The sequence below is a fragment of the Procambarus clarkii genome, chromosome 65 (assembly GCF_040958095.1).
Source record: "Procambarus clarkii isolate CNS0578487 chromosome 65, FALCON_Pclarkii_2.0, whole genome shotgun sequence".
Taxonomy (NCBI): Eukaryota; Metazoa; Arthropoda; class Malacostraca; order Decapoda; family Cambaridae; genus Procambarus; species Procambarus clarkii.
In genome coordinates, this window is record NC_091214.1 from 24,496,307 (window position 1) to 24,520,437 (window position 24,131).

Genomic DNA, 24,131 nt, shown 5'->3' on the forward strand with positions numbered 1-24,131 from the left:
ACGAAATCCTCAAGTTTCAGTGAGTGAATGGGTGAAACCCTCAAGTTTCAGTGAGTGAATGGGTGAAACCCTCAAGTTTCAGTGAGTAAATGGATGAAACCTTCAAGATTCAGTGAGTAAATGGGCGAAACTCAAAGTTTCAGTGAGTAAATGGGTGAAACCCTCAAGTTTCAGTGAGTGAATGGGTGAAACCCTCAAGTTTCAGTGAGTGAATGGGTGAAACCCTCAAGTTTCAGTGAGTGAATGGGTGAAACTCAAGTTTCAGTGAGTGAATGGGTGAAACTCAAGTTTCAGTGAGTAAATATGTGAAACTCTCAGGTACTAGAGTGAGGAGATATCTATGTAGGAGGACCTGCAGTAGAAGTACCTGATGTAGACAGCGGCCTCCATAACTTTGTAGGGTGAAGTCAGAAGGATCCATTTTTTATTTATTTATTTATTTATTTTTATTTATTTATTTATATGCAAGAAGGTACATTGGGTTTGTGAGAATACATAGCATAGTATTTACAATTTTGTAAAGCCACTAGTACGCGCAGCGTTTCGGGCAGGTCCTTAATCTAACAGATAATTTTAAGTAGGTAAATTCTAGTAGAATTAATAAAATGATAACAAATACATTGCAAGAAAAAAAACCTACACTATCTAATTGTGTATATATATATATATATATATATATATATATATATATATATATATATATATATATATGTATATGTATATATATATATATATATATATATATATATATAGATATATATATATATATATATATATATATATATGTATATATATATATATATATATATATATATATATATATATATATATATATATATATATATATATGTATATATATATATATATATATATATATATATATATGTATATATATATATATATATATATATATATATATATATATATATATATATATATATATATATATATATATACATATATATATTAATTATGAATATATACAGCGGGAATATATATTCCATAACTTGACCTCCGGTATATATCACGAACATATTCCCAGCAACTGTACTGTTTGAACAAGCGATCCAATATCCGACACAAGTGTGGGTTTTGTTTACATCTATGCTAATTTATTATATGATTAGCATTGCTCAGCATCAGTCTATATTATTATGTTACATTAACTGCACTCCACCATACGTGTACTCACTTAGTTGTGCTTGCGGGGGGGTTGAGGTTCGGCTCTTTGGGCCCGCCTCTGAACTGTCCGTCTACTGGTGGGACAGAGATTCCGGAGCCTATTGGGCTCTATGATATCTGTAGTTGAAATTGTGTATAGAGCCAGTCTCCACCACATTACTTTCTAGTGCATTGCACTTGTTAAACATTTCACATTCGTTACACATTCTACTTGTAAGGTAGATAGGTATACCCATTTTACGGAAAAAGTTCTTTCTAATGTCGCAATCTTTCTTCTTTCTAATGTGTGTGTGTGTTTACTATTTGTAACTGCAGAATCGAGCTATTAGCTCTTAAACCACGCCTTTCTAAACAATTTATTTTTCCTCTATTATGTCGACTACATATATTTCTCTTACACACACACACACACACACACACACACACACACACACACACACACACTTGGGTGAGTGAGCACACTTAGGTAATTACACACACACACTTCTATATTAGGAAGTCATGTGGTGGAGGCTGACTCCATACACAGTTTCAACTGTAGATATGATAGAGCCCAATAGGCTCCGGAATCTCTGTCCCACCAGTAGACTGACAGTTGAGAGGCGGGACCAAAGAGCCAGAGCTCATCCCCCACAAGCACAACTAGGTAAGTAACTAGTAGTAAGTACACCCCCCCCCCCCAGGAAGCAGCCCGTAACAGCTGTCTAATTTCATGTCTGCATCTGCACAGGAGCACCTGTGTGTGTGTGTGTGTGTGTGTGTGTGTGTGTGTGTGTAATTACCTAAGTGTAGTTACAGGATGAGAGCTACGCTCGTGGTGTCCCGTCTTCCCAGCACTCTTTGTCATATAACGCTTTGAAACTACTGACGGTCTTGGCCTCCACCACCTTCTCACTTAACTTGTTCCAACCGTCTACCACTCTATTTGCGAAGGTGAATTTTCTTATATTTCTTCGGCATCTGTGTTTAGCTAGTTTAAATCTATGGCCTCTTGTTCTTGAAGTTCCAGGTCTGTGTGTGTGTGTGTGTGTGTGTGTGTAAGAGAAATATATGTAGTCGACATAATAGAGGAAAAATAAATTGTTTAGAAAGGCGTGGTTTAAGAGCTAATAGCTCGATGTTTGGAGGGGAAGGGGCGTGCGTGCGTCTGCTCACGTGCGCTGTACACGTGTGTGTCAGCGCCTATGAGCGGCATAGTGTAACCCTTGTGCCGTAGCTACAAACTTTGACACATGTTTGGATACGAAATTTAAATAAAACCTTTCATATAACCATAGTGCTATGTAATACCTCCGTATTGTTTTAATTTAATTTTTTATGATATATCTAATTTTAGTGATTAATGTTATATTGATAGACAAGGCGAGCATTAAGCACCCCTAGACTGTAACTTAGCTGAGGAATAACATTAAAACACTTAAAACTAATAGGCTTACCAATAAATAACAATGTATATCTAGGATGAATTCTTGTCAACATTTTTAAAATCAGCATAATTAAAGGTATAAAATTATAAACTATATATATATATATATATATATATATATATATATATATATATATATATATATATCTATATCTATATATATATATATAATATATATATATATATATATAATATATATATATATAAATATATATATATATATATATAATAGGGGTACCACCTCTAATGCAATTGTAGGGACACATAGCCTCGAAGAAGAAAACAAAGAGTATTCAGAGAAGACCTTGTGGATTCTCACTGAACACTTTAATCTTTTCCTCTCCTACCACCTGCATTATTTTATTTATTTATTTATTATTACAATGCTACAGTTTACAGAGAACACACACATATATAACAATGTAACAATCAGTGTTGGAAGACCTCGTCCAGCTCCTCGGAAGTTGGGTGCGTACCCAAGTTACAGCACGCATTTCCCCTCTGAACTTCGACAGTGAGGCGCTGGAACAGGAAACTGACCGCTCTTGAGTTTTTAGTTTTCCCAATGAGTTCCTCGCCCGCCTCCTTTCAGAACTTCACTGCGCATTTACCCCAGGCGCCCAGAGTCTCAGAGCCTATCGGCACGAACCTGTAACAACGTTCTAGGTCTCTGTACTTGTTGGTTTTCTGAGTCTCCCTGAAGGTGGCTGCCCCGCCTCCCTCACCTGTGCTGTAAGGTAGATAGGTATCAGCCAATGTAGACGCACACGTGTTGTCCCATACCACCTGTTTACCTTCCCTCCATGGCTGCAGGGTGACGCCATCTGGGCGTTTTTGGCTGTTGTCAGCTCTGCACAACTGAGGTTCCCTTTGTGCTGGACACCCAGCTGTAGCTAAACTTCTCTTGATGAGGTCATTGACTGCTTCATGTCTGGCAATCTTTCCCTGTGTCTTACGACAGATGAGACCATGGCTGCCATATTGGTCTGCCCGTGCATAGTCGCAAATACACCGGTGTTCGGTAGAGATAGGGGCGGGAAGGCGCAGGGCGACACCAATACTTAGGTCCCGATGGTCCAGGCGGGTGCCCAAGGCGGAATTAGGAACTCCCAACAGGAAGTCCCCGGCATAGGGAGCTTGCACAGCTAGAAGACGCGCTGTGCCCTTCTCAGAAGCTGCCTCCAGCAATGCAGTGGCGATGTTCTCCACTATGGAGCTATCCCATTTGGTCTGTTTGCCGTCGTTTGGAAAAGTTGGTCGAGGGTGTGAGTTGGCAAGAGTGTCCCACTGACCGACTCCTTCCGCGAATTTGGGATCATGAATCCCAATGGAGTCTCTTAGGTATTCTGGTAGTATTTCATTCACTAATTTACTTGTAGCACTGGTCGAGGAAAACAATGCCGGCAATGCTGTGTCGCCTTGCGAATACCTATACCCCCGAGTCTAACTGGGAGCGTTGCTTGGTCCCATTGGTCATCTTGCAGGGAGAGGTTTAACACTTTCATAGTTATTGTCTTTAGGAGTGAGTCATATTTCGTTAATTTTGGGCTGTCGAAGGAGGGAGCACACCCTAGGAAATAGGTAAGTCTGGGCAAAGCCAGGCACCTTGTGAAAAGGAATATATAAATATATATATATTATATATATATATATATATATATATATATATATATATATATATATATATATATATATATATATATATATATATATATATAAACATTATGCTGACTGTTGCATTGGTTAGGTGTTTGGTCGCTGGTTTCAGTTACCTTAGTGTTCCAATGGATTTTCTTCAAATGGTGAATGTAAACCCTTGATTTGGGTAAGACAAGATCAGTTTAATAAGGGTAAAATCTTTGTAACGGGACAGGGGATCGAACCAGCTTGCTGGGTAACTAAAATAATTCACTGCAATTTCATTAAGTTACACTGTAATAAGCTCTGCACTGTTACCCATTCAGTGTGGCTGGCTTGAGGGACCAAATTACACGGGAGCGAATCATAAAATGAGATTATTTTAACTAAATTTCTTTCACTTCCATCGTTTCAACAAAGTCACATTGACAGAATTCTGTCACGTCACTTTGAAGGAATCCGATGTGGTTTTAGCATGTAATGTTTGCACTTGAAGTACTTGGTATGTGTTTCACAACAACTTTGATTGGCTTATCCGAACAGATAATTCGTCACGGAACATGTTCAACATTGAGACATATAAAATTATATAAAATTTCAACCTATTATGTAGTTCAGTGTAGCGAGGTTACTATATAAAAGCGTGTCACAGTAAGCCGAAATTGTTCGATTTGGTAAATATCTTTTAAAGATAATTAAGATCACAATAATAGTTGACTAAACTACCCAGCGTGTGCTGTATATTTTGTAACTATTTAAAGTCTACAAACTTTCGAATAGTTTTTAATGTATTTATCAACAATAAATACATAAGCATGAAGCATATGTTGTTGTTGTTCAAGATTCGCTACCTGGAACAAAAAGTTCAAAGTAGCACGGGCTATGGTGAGCCCGTAGTGGACTACTCGATAACATTGTATTTGACCTTCATTCCTGAGGACTTGATGTCACCGTCTTTGGGTGAAACAATGTTGGCATTGAGTGAGGAGGGAAATAAAAAGGAAGCCGTTATCTCCTCAGTATCGCCAAGGCCAGGAGGAACGGGCTCACCAGCAGGTCCGCAGCGCTGGGCCGCTTATCAGGATCGTAATTTAATAACGACACCACTGTATCCTTAAACCCATTGCTGAATTCCCCGGGAAGGGATACCTGAAAAAATATTTCACTAGTTATGGCTGTGTGAGTTATAATCATAATCTACAATCACGTTAAAACTTCATGATTGATAATTTTCCACGGTGATTATTAATAATATTTATGTAATTACTAAAGAATATTATAAATTTTATAATTGTACATAAAAATCCATTAATGATCCACACTTAAATCCCGGAATGAACTTACAAAGGTTTTTCCACTTAGTGTAGCTACTTGAATACGGACGTAGCCGCCACGAAGGCGCTAAGAGGGAAAACGTTCTTAGCTAAGAGGAAAAACCTTCGTAAGTACCTTCCTGAATCCGGCCCCAGAATTCTAGACCATGTCCCACCACCACAAACATATTTATTTAAAATATTAAGTCTGAAACCACTGTTTTGGACTAAAGTATACCATTAGTATATACCCGTTATGGTTTCCCATTGTCTGGGACAGGAAGCCTGTATAGACTTTCCGACGTAACCCTAGCCCAATTTCTGACCATTCCCAGATGTAACCCGTAATCGTTGCCTAAACTCCTGGGTACCTATATACTTCTAGGTGAACAGTGGCATCAGGTGAAAGGACACATACCTAACAATCTCTGTCCCACTCCGTGTTTCGAACCCAGAATGCTTTGGTTGTGAGCCAAAGTCGTATGTGAGACTATTTTATAATTGTGAAAATGCATAGAAAACGCAAGTATCGCAGCCACTGACCTGGTTATAAGGGTAGCCTCGCTCCAGCGTCGCCAGTTCGTAGAGACAACAGCCTAGGGACCACATGTCTGCTTTGCCGTCATACGGCAAGGCGTTAGCCACCTCCGGACTCTGTAGGGAGAGGTACGGAACTGGAATTGATAGTGAGGGAGGACTGTTACGGTTCCTGGAACCGTAGGTTACAGTTTCTGGAACTGTATGCAAATTAGTTAAAAAGATAATAAAGTAGGCTACGATTTCAGTGATACTGTATCAGTTATACAGGTGGTCCAGTTCCTTGTACTTATTAGACAGTGGCACCTTGACCAGTAGTGAGAGTAACCAGTACTAGTTGGAGGGCGGAGAATAATTCCATCTGGGCGACCAGCAGGCTCTTTCTCTGCTGCATGATGGGCAGCTGTGAAGCCCAGTAAATATGTTGTTGACTTCGTCGAGGCTTGTGCCTCATTGCTTGGCTATTCCATTAGGCAAGGAATACAGCCTATATGCATCTACCGGTACTTTGCTGCAAATATACTTATACAGCGTTTAATTGGGACAGAGTCACGGCAATACGGAGGTGCTGCAAATCAATATGTGTGCCTGTGCAGTCATGGGGACTGACAAATGAAACTCCTCGGAATGGGGAGCACTCGTGGCTGTGAGACGAGTGAAATCACTGGGTATTATTGCTGTGTTGAGCAAATCTGTAACTTCTGTATCCACGATGGGGCTGTCCCAGCTGGATATATGGATTAACCCAACCCACCAACAGTACTGTTGGATCTCTTGGACTTTCACTCCTGGATGCAGTACTAGACCTAACCATATACACTCCTATATACACTGTAGTACTTAAAATACACACACTATATGGACCTACCATATATGCTGGGGAGCCAACCATAGTCCTAGGGAGGTTAATCTCGCCCTCTGTGACGCGAGCCAAACCAAAGTCGCCAAGTTTGACCGACTTGCTGCCGCGGGTGAGGAAGATGTTATGGGGTTTCAGGTCCCGGTGCAGGATTCCTTTCTCGTGCAGATACTGAGGGGGTAGAAGCTCCAGGATAGTTGGCTTACATGCTGTGTTAGTGTGTGAAGCCTGACTTTAGGTAAAAAGAATTGTTCCCTCGTCAGGGCTGAAATCAGAGGCTATCAACTATTTCTCGTAAGATATGTCAACAGAAGCGTCTTGAAGAGGTGCAATTTTATCACCACTAATATTATTCCTCCACAACAGCACTCATAATGTCATCCATCACCACACTACCACTAATGTCATCCAACAACTGTACTGCTGAGTCCATGAGCACCCCTAAGGTCATCCACACACCTCACCCACGCCACCCCTAAGCCCATCCAGGCACCTCTAGGTCACCTGAGAGTTTACCTTGAGTGCTGAGGCAATACTGAGAGTCCAGGACACAATCTGCGTCTCAGGGAAAGGTTGGCCTGACTCTTGTTGGCGCTGCTCGATGAGTTTAGCCAAGTCTCCGCCAGCACAGTACTCCAGGAGGATGAAGAGGTCGGTGCCATTCACTCCTCCACCCTGTATAGTGAGCCAACGGTGACATCAGTGATGGGAAGGACCAAGTGCAATAACAAATATGTATGTAACTGTGTTAATTAACCTAATTAACCCTGCTACGTTTTGCTTTTGAGTCTGGGGAACAGCTTATTACTTTACTGAATCGGTAATTGTCTTATCCTAAAAGCCTAGATCATGTGCAGACGAGGAGTCACAATAACGTGGCTGAAATATGTTGACCAAACCATACACTAGAAAGTGAAGGGACGACGACGTTTCGGTCCGTCCTGGACCATTCTCAAGTCCACAATCGACTTGAGAATGGTCCAGGACGGACCGAAACGTCGTCGTCCCTTCACTTTCTAGTGTGTATAGTTTGGTCAACCTAGATCATATGGTACCTCATTGAAAATAATAATAGGTATATGTATATCTCTTCTAATACACTCTGATTTGCCGATTTGCCACCACGTGTAAAATCCCACACCCTAACCTGATTAGAAACGTACGAACATCTCATAGCACGTTGCATTTCTTGAGGTTATCTTGAGATGATTTCGGGGCTTTTTAGTGTCCCCGCGGCCCGGTCCTCGACCAGGCCTCCACCCCCAGGAAGCAGCCCGTGACAGCTGACTAACTCCCAGGTACCTATTTACTGCTAGGTAACAGGGGCATTCAGGGTGAAAGAAACTTTCCCCATTTGTTTCTGCCTCGTGCGGGAATCGAACCCGCGCCACAGAATTACGAGTCCTGCGCGCTATCCACCAGGCTACCAGGCCCCATTTGATACGCTGGTTACCATATATTACCCTAACGACTTACTAGTTGAAAGGACAGATTGTCCTAACAACGCCGTCAGATAAATGATGCCACACAATGAAGGATTCCACCTCCACCATGAATCTATAATAATCTGTCTTCACGTTAATCAGGCTTACAAGGCGCACTTTCTGACCCCTCAACAGACTGACCTGGTCACCAGGTCCTCTCCATGCTCACCACCGGTACACATTTATGCTCAAAACGCTCTTCGTACAAGTCGCTTTAATATTAATATCACCACAGTCCCTCACCCACTGGGATCAAATATCATAATGAGGGAAGAATCCCCCGACATTACGGGCTCACCATAGCCCGTGCTACATGGACACTTCGTTCTGAGTAGCTAAATCTAAAGCAACACTCACCCACAGTAGTAAAGATTACCAACAGGACAACCACCTCAATCAGCCAGTTCTTAGAATACAACGCCATATATCCAACTCTTAGAAAACAACGCCATATATCCAACTCTTAGAATACAACGCCATATATCCAACTCTTAGAATGCAACGCCATATATCCAACTCTTAGAATACAACGCCATATATCCAACTCTTAGAATACAACGCCATGTATCCAACTCTTAGAATACAACGCCATATATCCAACTCTTAGAATACAACGCCATATATCCAACTCTTAGAATACAACGCCATGTATCCAACTCTTAGAATACAACGCCATATATATCCAGCTCTCCGTGTAAAGCTCGACCTGGTGACCGACTTTCGCCCTCCTGAGCTCAGGTATGCTGAACTCTGTAATTACTATATGAGTACTGGAACACTTGATGATATATTGGACTTGTATCCAAGATTGACCATGTAATATATCAATTATACAATGTATATGTATGATGTAACTATATAACCTGAGCTTGTAAGAGCACCTTCATCACCTTCAGTGATTAAGTGCTTAATTGCACATTAGTTTCTTTATCAGCTATCTCACCCTGTCAGAGTAAATAAGACAAATGTATGTGAATGCATGTGTGTGTATATATGTATGTATATGTGTGTGTGTGTATGTATATGTATGGGTATAAAGTATATATGGAAGCTGATCAGAATTACATTTCACCTTTGTGAATGTACATTAATGACACTATGTAAAAGACACATCAAACACTTTATGTAGGGCATACGTAAATCTGTGTATCTATGTATTTACGTATGTAGGTTAGCTTAGCATTTTAAAAGCACCAAATCACCTTCTGTGGTTGAGTGTTCAATAAACCCTTGAACTATATGTTTAACACTTCTCTCACCCTGTCCATGGAGGACAGAAGAAAATGTATATATGCTGGTTAGCATTGTAAATGTCTGGCCACGTCTGTGGTAGAAAATAATAAAAAATAAAATAATAAAAAAAGCTCTACTACACTTGGAAATCGCCCTTTGCTGGACTCGCACGCGGTATACCTCCATCTCGGAGGAGAGAGAAGATCTCACCATGTATGTGACGATGTTGGGGTGACGGATTGTCTGAAGGAGTTGAAGTTCCTGCTCGGCTGCCACCTTCAGCGTCCCCGCCAGGCGCCCCATGTTGATCTGAACACCATCACTTCCACTTAATGGACAAATATTGATGTATCTGATTTATTTTTAGTATTGAATAGTGTACAAAAGGAGTTCCTTCATTTGTAGAGACGAGGGTCATTTAAATATACACAATGAGGTGCACTAAGGAAAAAAAGTGACTAATTGCGGAGAAGACCACTTCAAAAGTTAAGAAGACCACATCAAACTTTGAGAAAGTGGACAGTTAAATAGCAGATACAAACTTACCCTTTTAACAACCCATCTACCCAAAATCTTAAGAAAAAATGAATATAACAAAAAATCTACCAGGAATGATGTGTCCTTATTTCGTTACAAGTTTTTGTCATTATTAATAGTAGCAACTCACCGCCTTGAGGACCTGTAGCTTGCCGTGTTTAGTCACAATATACACTTGTCCAAAGCTGCCCTCCCCGAGCCACTTGATGGTGGTGAAGTCCTCGTACTGGGGCTTCCAGGGAGGCAATTAATAAAAATTAGATTTCTCTGCTAACGCATCATAAATGAGGGTTTAAAGGCACCGACTAACATAATTAGAAGTTAGAAACACAACGAGTCATGTCAGAAGGAAATGAGTCACAATAACGTGGCTAAAGTATGTTGACCAGACCACACATTAGAAGGTGAAGGGACGACGACGTTTCGGTCCGTCCTGGACCATTCTCAAGTCGATTACCCGTCGATCAAGTCAATCGACTTGAGAATAGTCCAGGACGGACCGAAACGTCGTCGTCCCTTCACCTTCTTGTGTGTGGTCTGGTCAACATGTCAGAAGGAACTTCGTCAGTCTAAAAACAATAATATAAATCAGGAGAGAACGCCAAGCCATTGCGACTATATAGCATTTGGAAGAGAGATCAGGGTAAGGATTTAGGATGGGACGGGGGGAGGGGGGTGAGGAATGGTGCCCAACCACTTGGACGGTCGGGGATTGAACGCCGACCTGCATGTGTCAGTCTAAGAGTCGTAACTAAGTGGTAGGAACTAGATGAGGAAGTTCTCGAAGCCAATTAGATACACAGCTTGATAAATATGGTAAATATGATATGGAAAACGAGTGAAACATGTCACTGTATTGAACAAATGGCACGCAACTGCAAGTGCAAACTGGGAAAGTATACACACACACACACACACACACACACACACACACACACACACACACACACACACACACACACACACACACACACACACACACTGCAATCCGTCCATTTAAAAATAACGTCACTTTTCGCTCGTATGCGCGCTATGGCCAAATTTGGACGTAATTTAAAATGAAATCGACTCACAAAAGTGACGTACTCTTCCGTTTTCTGTTTGAGTCCTCCGGCCTACGCAGACAGGTTAGGAGAGGAAACTTTCAACCACACACACACACATCCTACCAGAGGTTCCTTAATCCTTAAAAAGTCGACGATATCAGTGTATCTGGCCTGATGAGCCAGATCCTTGGCGGTGCAGCCCTTCATATCCTTGAGGCCTGGGTCGAGTCCTTGCTGGACTAGCCACTTGACAGCCGCCAGGTTGCCGTAGTCAGCCGCCAGGTGGAGCGCAGTCGAGCCCTCACTCGTCAGAGCTGCCATGTGGCAACCTTTGTCTTGCAACACCTGCAACACCTGCACGTGGCCACCAACAGCTGCCCAGTGAACGGCTCGACGACCTGCAGAAGGGTGTTATAATCGTCTAGTCACTCAACACATACTCAAGGTCGGCCATGTTGACCTGCAGTGGAATATTTTAGCCTTACAATGAAATTACAAACTTTACAAAAGTTACAAGGTTATAGATTACATAAATTATAGAGGTTGCAAATATTACCCACGAATATACATACCTAGTACTCGCTTGGATCCATAATGTATGCTTTTCAGGCCATTACAAATATCTAAATTATCCAGGTGGTTTGTGAGGGCAGTTAATGTTTCAGTATAATCATTTAGGCCTCAGAATGGCCTAGTCTTATTTAATATACATTAAAGATGTGATTACTAAAAAAAATCCATATTAATTTTTGTAAGTATAATTTTTTTAATATTACTGATTTTTACAAAAGAAAAATGTAGGCTTGGAATTTTAAACTGGTTATTGACTTTAAATGCTGTACAATTTAATCTAGAAAAATTCTTACCAGGAATTTATTAAGTACTGAGGTTAAAGTGATTGACTGATAATTATAAGATAGTATGTCTCTTATAAGCTTACAGTCATCCAGATCTGTACCTGTCATGAGTGGTACCTGTCAAACACCTGTTTGACAGGTACCACTAGAATAGAATGAGTCACGTTGGCAAACATATGTTTGCACCACACATGTGTATTCTCACAAACCCAATGTACCTTCTTGTATATATATATATAAATAAATAAATAAATAAATGTGTTTAGTGTCAACACCTGTCACAGACGATGCGTCACAGTAACGTGGCTGAAGATATAATGACCAAACCCACACATTAGAAAATGAAAAAAACGACGACGTTTCGGTCCGTCCTGGACCATCATCACACTGCTTGATGATGAATGGTCCAGAACGGACCGAAACGTCGTCGTTTCTTTACTTTCTGACGTGTGGTCTGGACATCATGCATTCCATCCTCGCCTGACATCACACCAGCCATCCTCACCTCTCGCCTCAGCCTCGCGGTCGACATTACTCTCCAGTATTCTCCTCGCAAATCCAGCATGGCCACCCCATGAGGCTATGTGTAGCGGACAGAGGCCTGCAAGCATTAAAAGAATCTAATTGTCAACATATATATACTTTAACTCGTTGGTAATACACTCGCATTCCCATGCTGTTGGCGGGAAATTGACACTAATGTAGTTTAAAACTAAGCAATTTACATTTGTAATGGGATAATTACAGCGTTTTCCTATATAATTACCCACAGTCTGTAAACTTGAGATACTTGTCAAAGTTTTTTGGGTGGCATATTATTTTGAATGATGGATTTAAATTTTATAATGATATATTTTGGGGTTAGGCTTCAGGTCTGTCAACCTCTGACCACCATTATAGCTTATACTCATCAACCAGCAAATCTATATTAGTCCTGAACATATTGCAGAGCTAAAGTAAACAAGTGCATATTCATCGAGAAGTAGAGTGTACCTCCAGGTGTATGATTATACAACCTTATACCACAAATTCAAATAAAATTTATAATACTAACACACATGTCAGTTGTATATCATAATTTATTTTAACGAAACACCTTGACTTGCGCCTTCCTAGTGATTTATTGCAAAACGGCTCAATATTTGAAATAACAATATATCCAAATTACTAATAAGCTATCGACTATAAATTAACGATAACCCGAAACTATCACAAGACATCTTTGAGATTTTTTTGAGATATATACAAGAGTTGTTACATTCTTGTACAGCCACTAGTACGCGTAGCGTTTCGGGCAGGTCCCTGGAATACGATCCCCTGCCGCGAAGAATCGTTTTTTCATCTAAGTACACATTTTACTGTTGCGTTAAACAGAGGCTACAGTTAAGGAATTGCGCCCAGTAAATCCTCCCCGGCCAGGATACGAACCCATGACATAGCGCTCGCGGAGCGCCAGGCGAGTGTCTTACCACTACACCACGGAGACTGTTAATCTTCAGTCTGTAATAATCATAATCTGTTGATCTTCAGTTATCGTGGAACATGACGTCATAATGAAACCACCTTCTAACATTGTTTCTCAGGGAATTGTTGGCAGCTAACGCTACATGATAAATTCCAACTACTTGGTCTGGACGGTAGAGCGACAGTCTCGCATCTTGCGGGTCGGTGTTCAATCCCCGACCGTCCAAGTTGTTAGGCACAATTCCTTTCCTCCGTCCTATCGTAAATCATTATTTTTTTCCTGTCCAAGTGATATATATATATATATATATATATATATATATAGTCGAAAGGGATTAGTGCTTTCTCCTGATAATTAAATTACACGATACCTGTTTAATGGGGTTCTGGGAGTTCTTCTACTCCCCCAGGCTTGACTTGTGATTGCTTGGTCCAACAGGCTGTTGCTTGGAGAGGCCTGATAAACTTTTCCTTTTCATAATAAGCAATGTAAGGCAAGATAATTATGAGGAGAAAGGGATAAGCCCTAATGATTATATAGTACTCGGAAGGGCAATAAACTGGGGGAAGAGGATGGAATAGAAGGAGGCAGTAATACACAAGATATCACAGCCTATCTTCTCGAGCGTTCACATCGTCACTAAACCGGTGTACTAAATTGTCCAAACCTAACGTAAACAAGGTCCCACGAATAGAAAACAGAACTTCATGTCAATTTTGGCAGACGCTGTGATTTCTAGCACATTATTTTTGTGGCCTTTGGGGGATTTATACGTCAAAATGCGATTTATATGGTAAAATGTGCTTAAATTCGTGAGAACGGGTTGCGATAGTCTATCCTCCTAAAATGATAGTATTAATACTATTTCGTCAACTTACCTACAATATAGGTTGTTGTTGTTGTCAGGCTATAACAACGTTAATGCAACGTTGTTATCAAGTTGTAATAACGTCACTACAATGTTGTCATTTTGTAATAACGTCACTACAACGTTGTTGTCAGGTTATATTAACGTCACTACAACGTTGTTGTCAGGTTATAATAACGTCACTAAAACGTTATTGCCAGGTTATAATAACGTCACTGCAACGTTGTTGTCAGGTTATAATAACGTCACTGCAACGTTGGATGACCTACGACTCTTACCTTCTTCTCCAGGTCTGGTGCTGCTCACCCCCAGGTCCACACCTTCGTCCAGTAGTCTGTCCAAGGTGGCCAGGTCTCCGTCTGTGGCCGCGGCAAACATCTGCCTCCAACATGGGATCACAAAGAATAATTAAAGAGGTATTACATTTTTTAATTTTAATTTTTTTGATTATTAAAATTTGAATTGTCATAAATCTAACCAGAGATTTTTTTCTTCGGATTGACTAAGCATGAGATTTCAAAAGATGTAATTTGGGTAATAACTTGCATCTTGTTCTTGAAATTACTGATGGTGCAAGGAACTGCAGACATATCTTTTGTATAATATTGCATTTTTTATTTATCTTTTGTTCTGCATTTTTTTATGCAATCTGTCTTATAAACATTTCAAAAGTGCAAATTTGTAAATATGAAAAGACAAAATATAGGTCCCTTAAAGTTTCAAATGCTCTACCCCAGTACCAAATCTTTTTTGCATATTACATCAAAATTTCAATGAGAAGCAACATCTCTGCAGTAACTTTCCTGCATACTGATTAAAGATGAGTGATAGAAACAGATGTAAAGTGTGTGTGTGTGTGTGTGTGTGTGTGTGTGTGTGTGTGTGTGTGTGTGTGTGTGTAGTTAATCTGACATTAATTACCGAATGAATTAATTCAAATCTGACATTAATTAAGGAATTTGAATTACTAGGTTCAGCATGACATATAAACGATATTTAAAAAACTCGATATTTTTTAAATTTGTAGTGATAGTTGTAGAATCTGTTCTACGACTACCACTATTGAACTTGTTCTACGACTACCACTACTGAATTTGTTCTAAGACTACCACTACTGAACTTGTTCAAAAATGGGACAGGATGTACAAATTTTTACCACCTATTACCACTATTGAGAGACTACCACTATTACCACTATTGAGAGACTATTACCTATTACCACTATTGAGAGACTACCACTATTGAACCTGTTCTACGACTACCACTGCTACACTATCCTACCACTACCACAACTGCATATACAGAGTCAGCCAATATAATTTATATTTTCAAATAGCGGCGGGATATGTGTGTTAGCATAAACAGCTAAATATAGCAATATAGGAAGAGTGGACACATACCTGTGTGGCGGCGTCGGGTTGAATTCTATTATTGTGCACAGGGGAAGCAAAATAAGCGTCCTGGTTTCCTACATACAACCGACCTGTTCTCTGTCAACAGTAAACAAAAAGCCTGTTAGGCATTTATATATATAGGATAGTGGTAGGATATCTGCTATATATAGCAGTGTAAGGATTAATTACTGAGCAGTGTAAGGATTAGTAGGCTGCTTCCTCACCTGTATATGTGCCGTAAGCAGGAACTCACAGATGTCAGTATGACGACTTGCCCTAGCTAGATCCGTGGCGGTGCAGCCCTTCATATCCTTGAGGCCTGGGTCTAGTCCTTGCTGGACTAGCCACTTGACAGCCGCCAGGTTGCCGTAGTCAGCCGCCAGGTGGAGCGCAGTCGAGCCCTCACTCGTCAGAGCTGCCATGTGGCAACCTTTGCCTTGCAACACCTGCAACACCTGCACGTGGCCACCAACCGCTGCCCAGTGAACGGCTCGACGACCTGTAGAAAATATTGTAGTATTTCGCGTTATGTGTTGACCAAACCACATATCAGAAAGCGACGAAACAACGATTGATTTGATTTGTTGTCGCCGAAGGCCGCTAGTTTATTGTGCACCCCATACTCATCCTGTGAGCGGTAGCGCAAAAAGCATTACAGAGGGCACAAAAGGTCTTTATCAGACCTCATCTTAGATTATTACATAAACAATTTCATCTATGCTTCACACCATATAGTTACAATGTCAGCTAGTTACAGAGAAAGTGCTATTACAAGAGCTACATATTTACAGTAAGTCATCATACATTAATGGTAGGTCTTATCGCTAATACATAATAGTACAACGACGTTTCTGTCCATCCTGGACCATTAGGAAGGAAATGTAGAATAGAATCAGTGAGGAATAGAGGTGCCGTAGGCACAAGCAGAGGTCCACGGTTGTTTAATATTCTCCCAACAAGCATTAGATTTATTGCCGGAATGAAGGTGAACTTCTTCAAGAAACCATTAGCTAAGTTCTTGCAAGAAGTGCCGGACCAACCGTGCTGAAGTGGATATATGTGCAACCTGTCCTCGTAAAAAGAACGTCGCTTTTGGCCGTTTACCCGTATGGCCGAATATAGACGTAATTTGAAAATGAAAAAAAAAATCAAAATAAATTTGGGATTTTTTTTTCAACAACAGTAAGTTAAGGGTCCTCTGATAGGTTAGGTGGGCAGGAAATTCTCATAAAGTTTCAAAAGTTATGAAAAACGTTAATTGAATGTTCCTCTTCTAAGCTGTCCGAGGAGGGCCGGACGACTCAAACAGAAAACGGAACAGTACGTCACTTTTGTGAGTCGATTTCATTTCAAATTACGTCCAAATTTGGCCATAGTGCGCATACCAGCCAAAAGTGACGTTATTTTTAAGAGGACGGGTTGTGATCCTGCGGGCAGCTACAAGCAACAGCCTGTTGGACCAAATTATCGCAAGTCGAGCCTGGCCTCAGGCCGGGCTCGGGGAGTAGAAGAACTCTCGAGACCCTACCCTGGTAAGATCCAGGTATTATCAAGCTTTGTAAATTTCGCATTATAAATTAACTGGGATGACGCTGTGTGAAAATGTTAAAATATTTGTTGCGTTAATAAAACAGTGTGTTTAAGCTTCGTTTGTTATCAATCGTTGTTATCAATTTGATTGTTATCAATGCTTTTATCAGCCTTGTTCTTCATCAAGTGCAAATACCTATATTATATTATTTTTTTAATTATTCAGTTTTTCTTCATATACGGTTGTAAGTAAAGACAATATAATTATAATTACTATGATTAATATTAAGCTTTAGTGTTGGAAAGTCAGTTTGTTAAGGGGATCTTCTTATCTTTAGGTTATCTTGAGGTGATTTCGGGGCTTAACGTTCGAGCGGCCCGGTCCTCGACCAGGCCTCCTTTTCGTTACACACCCCCAGGAAGCGACCCGTAGCAGCTGTCTAACTCCCAGGTACCTGTTTACTGCTAGGTAAACACGAGCATCAGGGGGACTTTGTTTCCGCCTCTACCAGGGATTGAACCCAGACCACAGGACTACGAATCCGAAGCGTTGTCCACTCAGCTGTCAGGCCCCCTTGCAAATGTTTTAGAATATAAAATGTAAACGAACCAGTCGATGTCTGGGATGCTTCGGAATAACATTCGACCAACTAGGAGAGGCTTTATTTGAAAGAACCAATGAGAGCCCACAAGATGTGCACTCAACCAACGGGTTTTCAGCCCGTCCTCATAAACAAAGGCCAAAGTCCATTCCATGCACCTGCCAAACTCCCTGTTTATGAATGAAAAACGGTTTACACTCTACTCACAACTGATGACATCCAAACACTTCCGGAACAAGTGACGACTTTTGTGCGATCCACAACACTGTAAATGCTTCGCCTACATTTTACAAATACAGCCCGTCCTCCAAACAAAGATCCAAAAGTGATTCCATGCACCCGCCAAACCCCCGTTAATGAATGAAAAACGTTTACCCACGACTCACAACTGATGACTTCGATAACTTCTCGAACAGCGCTTTGCTGATGACTTCTGTTCGAGCCGCAACGCTGTTAATGCTTCACCCAGGTACTTCAATCACAAATAATCGCCAACAGAACCTAACCTGCGCCCGGTTATACATAAAACTTTAATATATAACTAAGAACAAACCTATGTTTAATATACGTTAAAATTAATCAACGCGTTTTGGCGGGACGGCAGCAGCTTTCAAGGAGCCTGGCCTGAGGACAGGTTGAAGCGGCCGGCTGTTGCTGATTGGATAAGTATGTCCGCGGTTGTTTCCTCTATGAAAGTGTCCATGTCAGTGTGTTGCGCTTCCCGGCCTGAGGTTGAGTCCTCTTGCTTCGGTACCCAGTGTATAACCAGCTACCTCCATTATCGAAGCCTCTGGCAGCTAGCTGATAATCCTCTAGCCAGTGGTCGTGTACCGGTGTGATGAAATTTAAGTTTGACGTCTCACGTCCGTCCCTGTCGAGGAGAGGCTATAATTCCCGAACAAAGGGCTCGCATGTCCCCGGGAGGATTGTGTGTGTGTGTGTGGGACGTCGATCTTGGCGGCTGAGAATGCTGGTGATCGTAAGTACGAAATATTCGTCGGTTTATAAAATATTGTCCGCTATAGAAGTTGTAATCTATCACATATCGGTGTTTGCACTTGTTCTGAGTGGCTTTGAGATAGTGAAAGCACGTCATTGACGTAAAGGGTCCTCCGGGTTAGTTATGGCAGTAACGTATTATTAAAGATAAACAACACTTAATAAAACAAGTTTGGTGCTTGCGTGATAACGGAGGAGTCGCAAAACTCTCTCTGCTGATACTGTAAGGTGATAACATTAATCTTTTCATTTGCGCAGTTAACCTATCTATGTCAATCGACTTGAGAATGGTCCAGGACGGACCGAAACGTCGTCGTCCCTTCACCTTCTAGTGTGTGGTCTGGTCAACTTACTTTAGCCACGTTATTGTGACTCATCGCCTGCAACCTATCCACCGCAGTCCATTGGATAGGGGGGGGAGTGATGTGTAGGATAAACATATCAATTGGGACACTAGCTCTCCACATATCTCGGTTGTTTAAATTAGAAACTGTATTTGAGGTCTGTCTCGAGCCCATTGTTGAGGTGACGGATGTGCATTGAATTTTGTAACTAGTTCATCAAGACTGTAACATCCTTAGCTATATGAATTGTGGGGTTCAGTCCCTGAGCCCATTATGTGCCTCTGTAACCCTCTCCACTAGCGCCCATAATAAGTGATAAACCGCTCATATCGATCACCAGCAGTGATCGATATGAGCCAATCACGAGCGAAGACTAATACATGCATCCTTGAACCAATTTCTGACGCGTTAGATTGAGCATGTGATGACGAGTATCACTAGTGAATGTGAGGTGTCACTAGTGAGGTGAATGTGAGGTGTCACTAGTGAGGTGAATGTGAGGTGTCACTAGTGAGGTGAATGTGAGGTGTCACTAGTGAGGTGAATGTGAGGTGAATGAGTGGGTTACCTTGAGCAACAGCCTCGCGTTCCGCCCGACTGTCTAGGATGATGCGAACGAGGTCCTCGTGGCCGCCCCAGCTAGCAAGATGTAGGCACCGCATGTCTGACGGAAGACGTAGTATAAGCTCAACGAACTAGGTGGCTCTTGGAGTAACTTCTTGGATAATTACATTTTGACAGGTAGTTGTAATTCCAAACATGCCAGATTAATATATTCATTTTAATGAAATATAAAATAATGTCTAGTATTTAAGATTTATATTAGGCATTGAAATACAAATTATTTAGGTTTTTCTCATAAGTTTTCACTCGCTTATTTGCACAGTTGAATGTAAAATACTAATGTAACATGAAATAATGTGATGCAAACAAAAGCCGTGTAGATTAGTACATAGTTTATATAGCCAATCACGACATAGCAGCTACCGTAATAAGGCCAGGAGCTGACAAGGTGAAAGTAGACCGAAGTGATAATGAAAGCAAGATCTAGATTATTCTGGTGTGTGTGTGTGTGTGTGTGTGTGTGTGTGTGTGTGTGTGTGTGTGTGTGTGTGTATGTGAGGGGGAGAGCAGGCAAGCAGACACTACTAACCCTCTTCGCCTTGTCGGTGGCTGCAGACTTCAAGGTTGGCTCCGGCGCCCACTAGCCGTCGAAGGGTTTCCACGTCTCCCACAGAAACGGCTTCCAGCAGCTGTTTATCACATTAACATGTTAGAGAAGTCGTCATTCACGCGCGTGCGTTCATATGTTACAGTTCACACACCAGCCCGTCCTCCTAAGATTTCCCAACGTCAAGAAAACGTTCAATTTAAAGTGTCCTCTCCTAACCTACCAGAGGACCCAAAACAGAAAACGGGACAGTACGTCACTTTCGCCAGCCGCTTACATTTACTAGTACGACAAATTTTGGCCTTGTGTAACGCATACGAACGAAAAGCGACGTTCTTTGTAGGAGGACAGGTTGCATGCACAACTACATAAATATAAAGGGTTCTGTAACCCAGTATTTAGCGCTGTTGATTCACAACCGAAAGGTCCCGCGTCCCATTCCTGAGGTAAGACTGAGACGTTAGGGTAACGTTTCTTTTCACCGAATGACTGTATTCACCTACCAATAAATAAGTAACCGTGAGTTAGGTAACTAGCATATGGGTCACATCCTGTGAAAGATCAGTAGTAGGCTTAGGACCTCTTATATGCCAAACCGGCTTCCCGTTCCTTAGAAAATAAAAGCCACGTTGTTTGTAGAGGAATATACGTAAGGAAATGGTGCCCCCCCTCCACACACTCACTCTCTCACTCTCTCTCTCTTTCTCTCATTCTCACTCTCTCACTCTCTCTCATTCTCACTTTCTCTCTCACTCTCTCTCTCATTCTCACACTCTCTACCACTATGTGGAGGGGAAACCCGATCCACACAGAGTTTTGGACAAGAGCAAACCCATCCAGTAGAGCAGTACATCGCATTTTGACGTATATATATATCTCCGAACGCCATACATTGATGTACTAAAAATCATATAGCGGCTCACAAAATTAATGTCCCGCTTTCTATTCGTGGGTCATCGGTTAGGTTAGGATTCGGGCGATTTAGTACATCAGTTTACACGTTACTTCCTGGGTAGAAGCAGTCTCGTAAATGTCTTACCAAGTTGGAGGAGTTGGGATGGACTATGGATAGGCGTCCTCTGCCGCTGCCACTAGCCACACCACCACCACTGCTGCTGACACTACTGCCACCACTACTAACACTGCTGCCACCACTACTGCCACTGACACTAGTAAGAAAAGTCCTGGATAGCCTTCTGCTCATCCGATTTTCCTGAAATGTTGTAAAACGGAAACACATTATGTTCAAAATATGTTAAGAGCATGTTATAAACCAGATGGTGTGGTGGATGATGATGATTTATTTAACGTGCACAAATAGGAAATCAATTATTATAACAAAGACAATGTACAGTAAAATGTTAATGTCGCACAAAATTATTGCTTTATACACACGCGTTTCCTATTACAGTAATATGGACTATATTCTAGGCGGAGGTAAACTTGCTGGTTGGTGAGGCATCTGTTGATAGCCTAACACCAAGCTAGATCGGCGATGCGGTCAGCCTTCCCAAATCTTAAAGAATCAAATTTGATTAATATTATTCATGAAATCAAAGGATTACGTTATAGTCATTCGCCCCAGCGAATGCACTGACCCATGTTTCTACGGTGTAAGAAAATAGCGCTAACGCACCCAAATCGAACGTAATATTAATTGTACATTCCAAAATATAAAATATATAGATACGTCCGCGGCCGCCATATTGAATTCCACGCTGCGAAGGCCACACATTGATAAATATATATCTATAAGAATGCGCCTGTTTGTCAGACAGACGGACAATCTGTCCAAGTTTCCAATGCCAGACGATTAAGACTAGCCTCGCCTAAATTTGTAAGGGGGAAAGGGCTAAGCTAGGCTATGGGACGTGCATATGTTGGTCGGGGTAGTAAGTTAAATTCTTTAAGAACTATTAGCATGTAAGGACACCACCAGGCAATTTTCAAGGGCTGGGGACGAGGGGGTCAAAGGAGAAGATCGGGAAAAAGTGTGAAAAGAGAGGAACAATGGTGAAACGAGAGGGAATGGAAAGACCCGGGTGCATCCATGTACCTCTTCTATAAATATGTAAATGGTAATGTGTGTCTACGAGGTAGCAGGTGGGGAGGGTTGGGAAATAATGGGAGAGGCGGAGGAATAGGGGGTAAAGATGTGGTAGGGAAGATGGGGGAGGGTTGTGGGAGAGAAGAGGTACAATGTGGCTTGTATGTGTTGAAGCAGGTGCCACTTGCAAATATAACAACTCATCGGTGGGTACGTTGCTTATATCTTTACCGAACAACAATTAACAAATCGAATAATAATGTATTTTGTTTCGATATTGAACTATAATAACGGAACACTATAACGTTATTTCACTTTCTACTGAACATTTCTTGTAGCTTTCAACGAGAAACAAAACGTATGCAGCGTTGCAACCCGTCCTCGACTCTAGTCCATTACCTCCAGCGGTCGACCCCACAGACGCATTCACAAATTTTTACATGCTGTTCATTCAAAACGGGAATTTTCTCAAATATTAATTATTATAATAGCATATTGTGCATATATAGGCATAGGTTAGGTGTTTAGGTTCTGTTGGCAATTATTTGTATTTGTAGTATTAGCATATTTTGTATATATAGGCATAGGATAGGTTAGGTGAGGTGTTTAGGTTCTGTTGGCGATTATTTGTATTTGTAGTACGTGGGTGAAGCATTTATGGCGTTGTGATTCGAACAAAATTCGTCAGTGAAGCACTTGTTCCGGAAGTGTTCGAACGTCAGCAGTTGAGTCGTGTCTAAACCGCTTTTCATTCATAAACAGGGGGTTTGGCGGATGCATGGAATCACTTTTGGATCTTTGTTTGGAGGACAGGCTGCTTACAGCGTTATGGTTCAAACACAAGTCGTCAGCTAAGCATTGTTCGAGATGTGTTCGAACGTCATCTGGTGAGTCGTGTGTAAACCTGCTTTTCATTCATAAATAGGGGGGTTTAGCGAGTGCATGGAATCACTTTTTTTTTGCCTTAGTTTATGAGGACGGGCTGCAGAAATTACAGCAAAGTTTATTTCTTCAGCTTCTGCTGCGTTATCAACTGTTCCTACCTGCGGGTTGGACGAGTTGTTCCCCATGGTTTCTGTTCACCTGCGCTTCCACATGTCAACAAGACTTTCCAGTAAATTCGATGGAACAAATTCAGCTCGGGTGCGCCTGGACACACACGCGCACTCTCCACCCTTAGCCAGGCAACTGAGGGAAAGTTGTTATCGTCTCTGAAACAATATTATCTTGATACTAAAAACCCCGTTGTGAAAAGTCTGCGCCACTGATTAGTGGCCGCAGTGATAAGGCTTGCTTACTATATACAAGGGTATGTTGGGAGGTGTATATAAGGGTATGTTGGGAGGTGTATTTCAGTGTATACGCAGAGAGTTTAGTTTGGTTCTGGACTATGTACAGGACTTTAGTATACTAGTGCTTACTGTTTAGTGATGAATGATCACCATCCTGCAATAATGCTACTTACAGGAACTGTTTGGTCAAAGATACAGAAATTGACTGGTGACCCCAAACAACGTTCGTCTTGTATTATTGAATTAGTCCAAATAGCATGTTAAAAAAAATTGCCTCCCTGTGGCGCAGTGGTAACACTCGCCAGTC

General features: G+C 41.3%; 1 protein-coding gene across 1 annotated transcript; it reads right to left on the reverse strand.

Moving 5' to 3' along the window:
- Positions 1-5,013: 5,013 nt before the first annotated feature.
- On the reverse strand, positions 5,014-23,733 carry LOC123771023 (uncharacterized). The gene is made up of 15 exons (XM_045763245.2): positions 23,576-23,733; positions 21,525-21,698; positions 20,468-20,567; positions 19,883-19,978; positions 16,064-16,338; positions 15,846-15,935; positions 14,724-14,823; positions 12,618-12,713; positions 11,379-11,653; positions 10,340-10,441; positions 9,883-9,981; positions 7,472-7,630; positions 6,965-7,126; positions 6,103-6,213; positions 5,014-5,395 (listed from the first exon to the last, which is right to left on the reverse strand). Exons 1-15 carry the CDS (start codon positions 23,600-23,602, stop codon positions 5,255-5,257), a joined length of 2,007 nt encoding a protein of 668 aa, XP_045619201.2. The 5' UTR covers positions 23,603-23,733; the 3' UTR covers positions 5,014-5,254.
- Positions 23,734-24,131: the final 398 nt, after the last annotated feature.

Coding starts and splice junctions, on each gene's coding strand:
- LOC123771023 (XM_045763245.2), bottom strand. CDS start 23,602: ATGGGGAACAACTCGTCCAACCCGCAG. Junction 20,568..21,524: donor ATCCCAACTCCTCCAACTTG/GTAAGACATTTA, acceptor TGTGATAAACAG/CTGCTGGAAGCCGTTTCTGT. Junction 10,442..11,378: donor TAAGGATTAAGGAACCTCTG/GTAGGATGTGTG, acceptor CCTCCCTGGAAG/CCCCAGTACGAGGACTTCAC.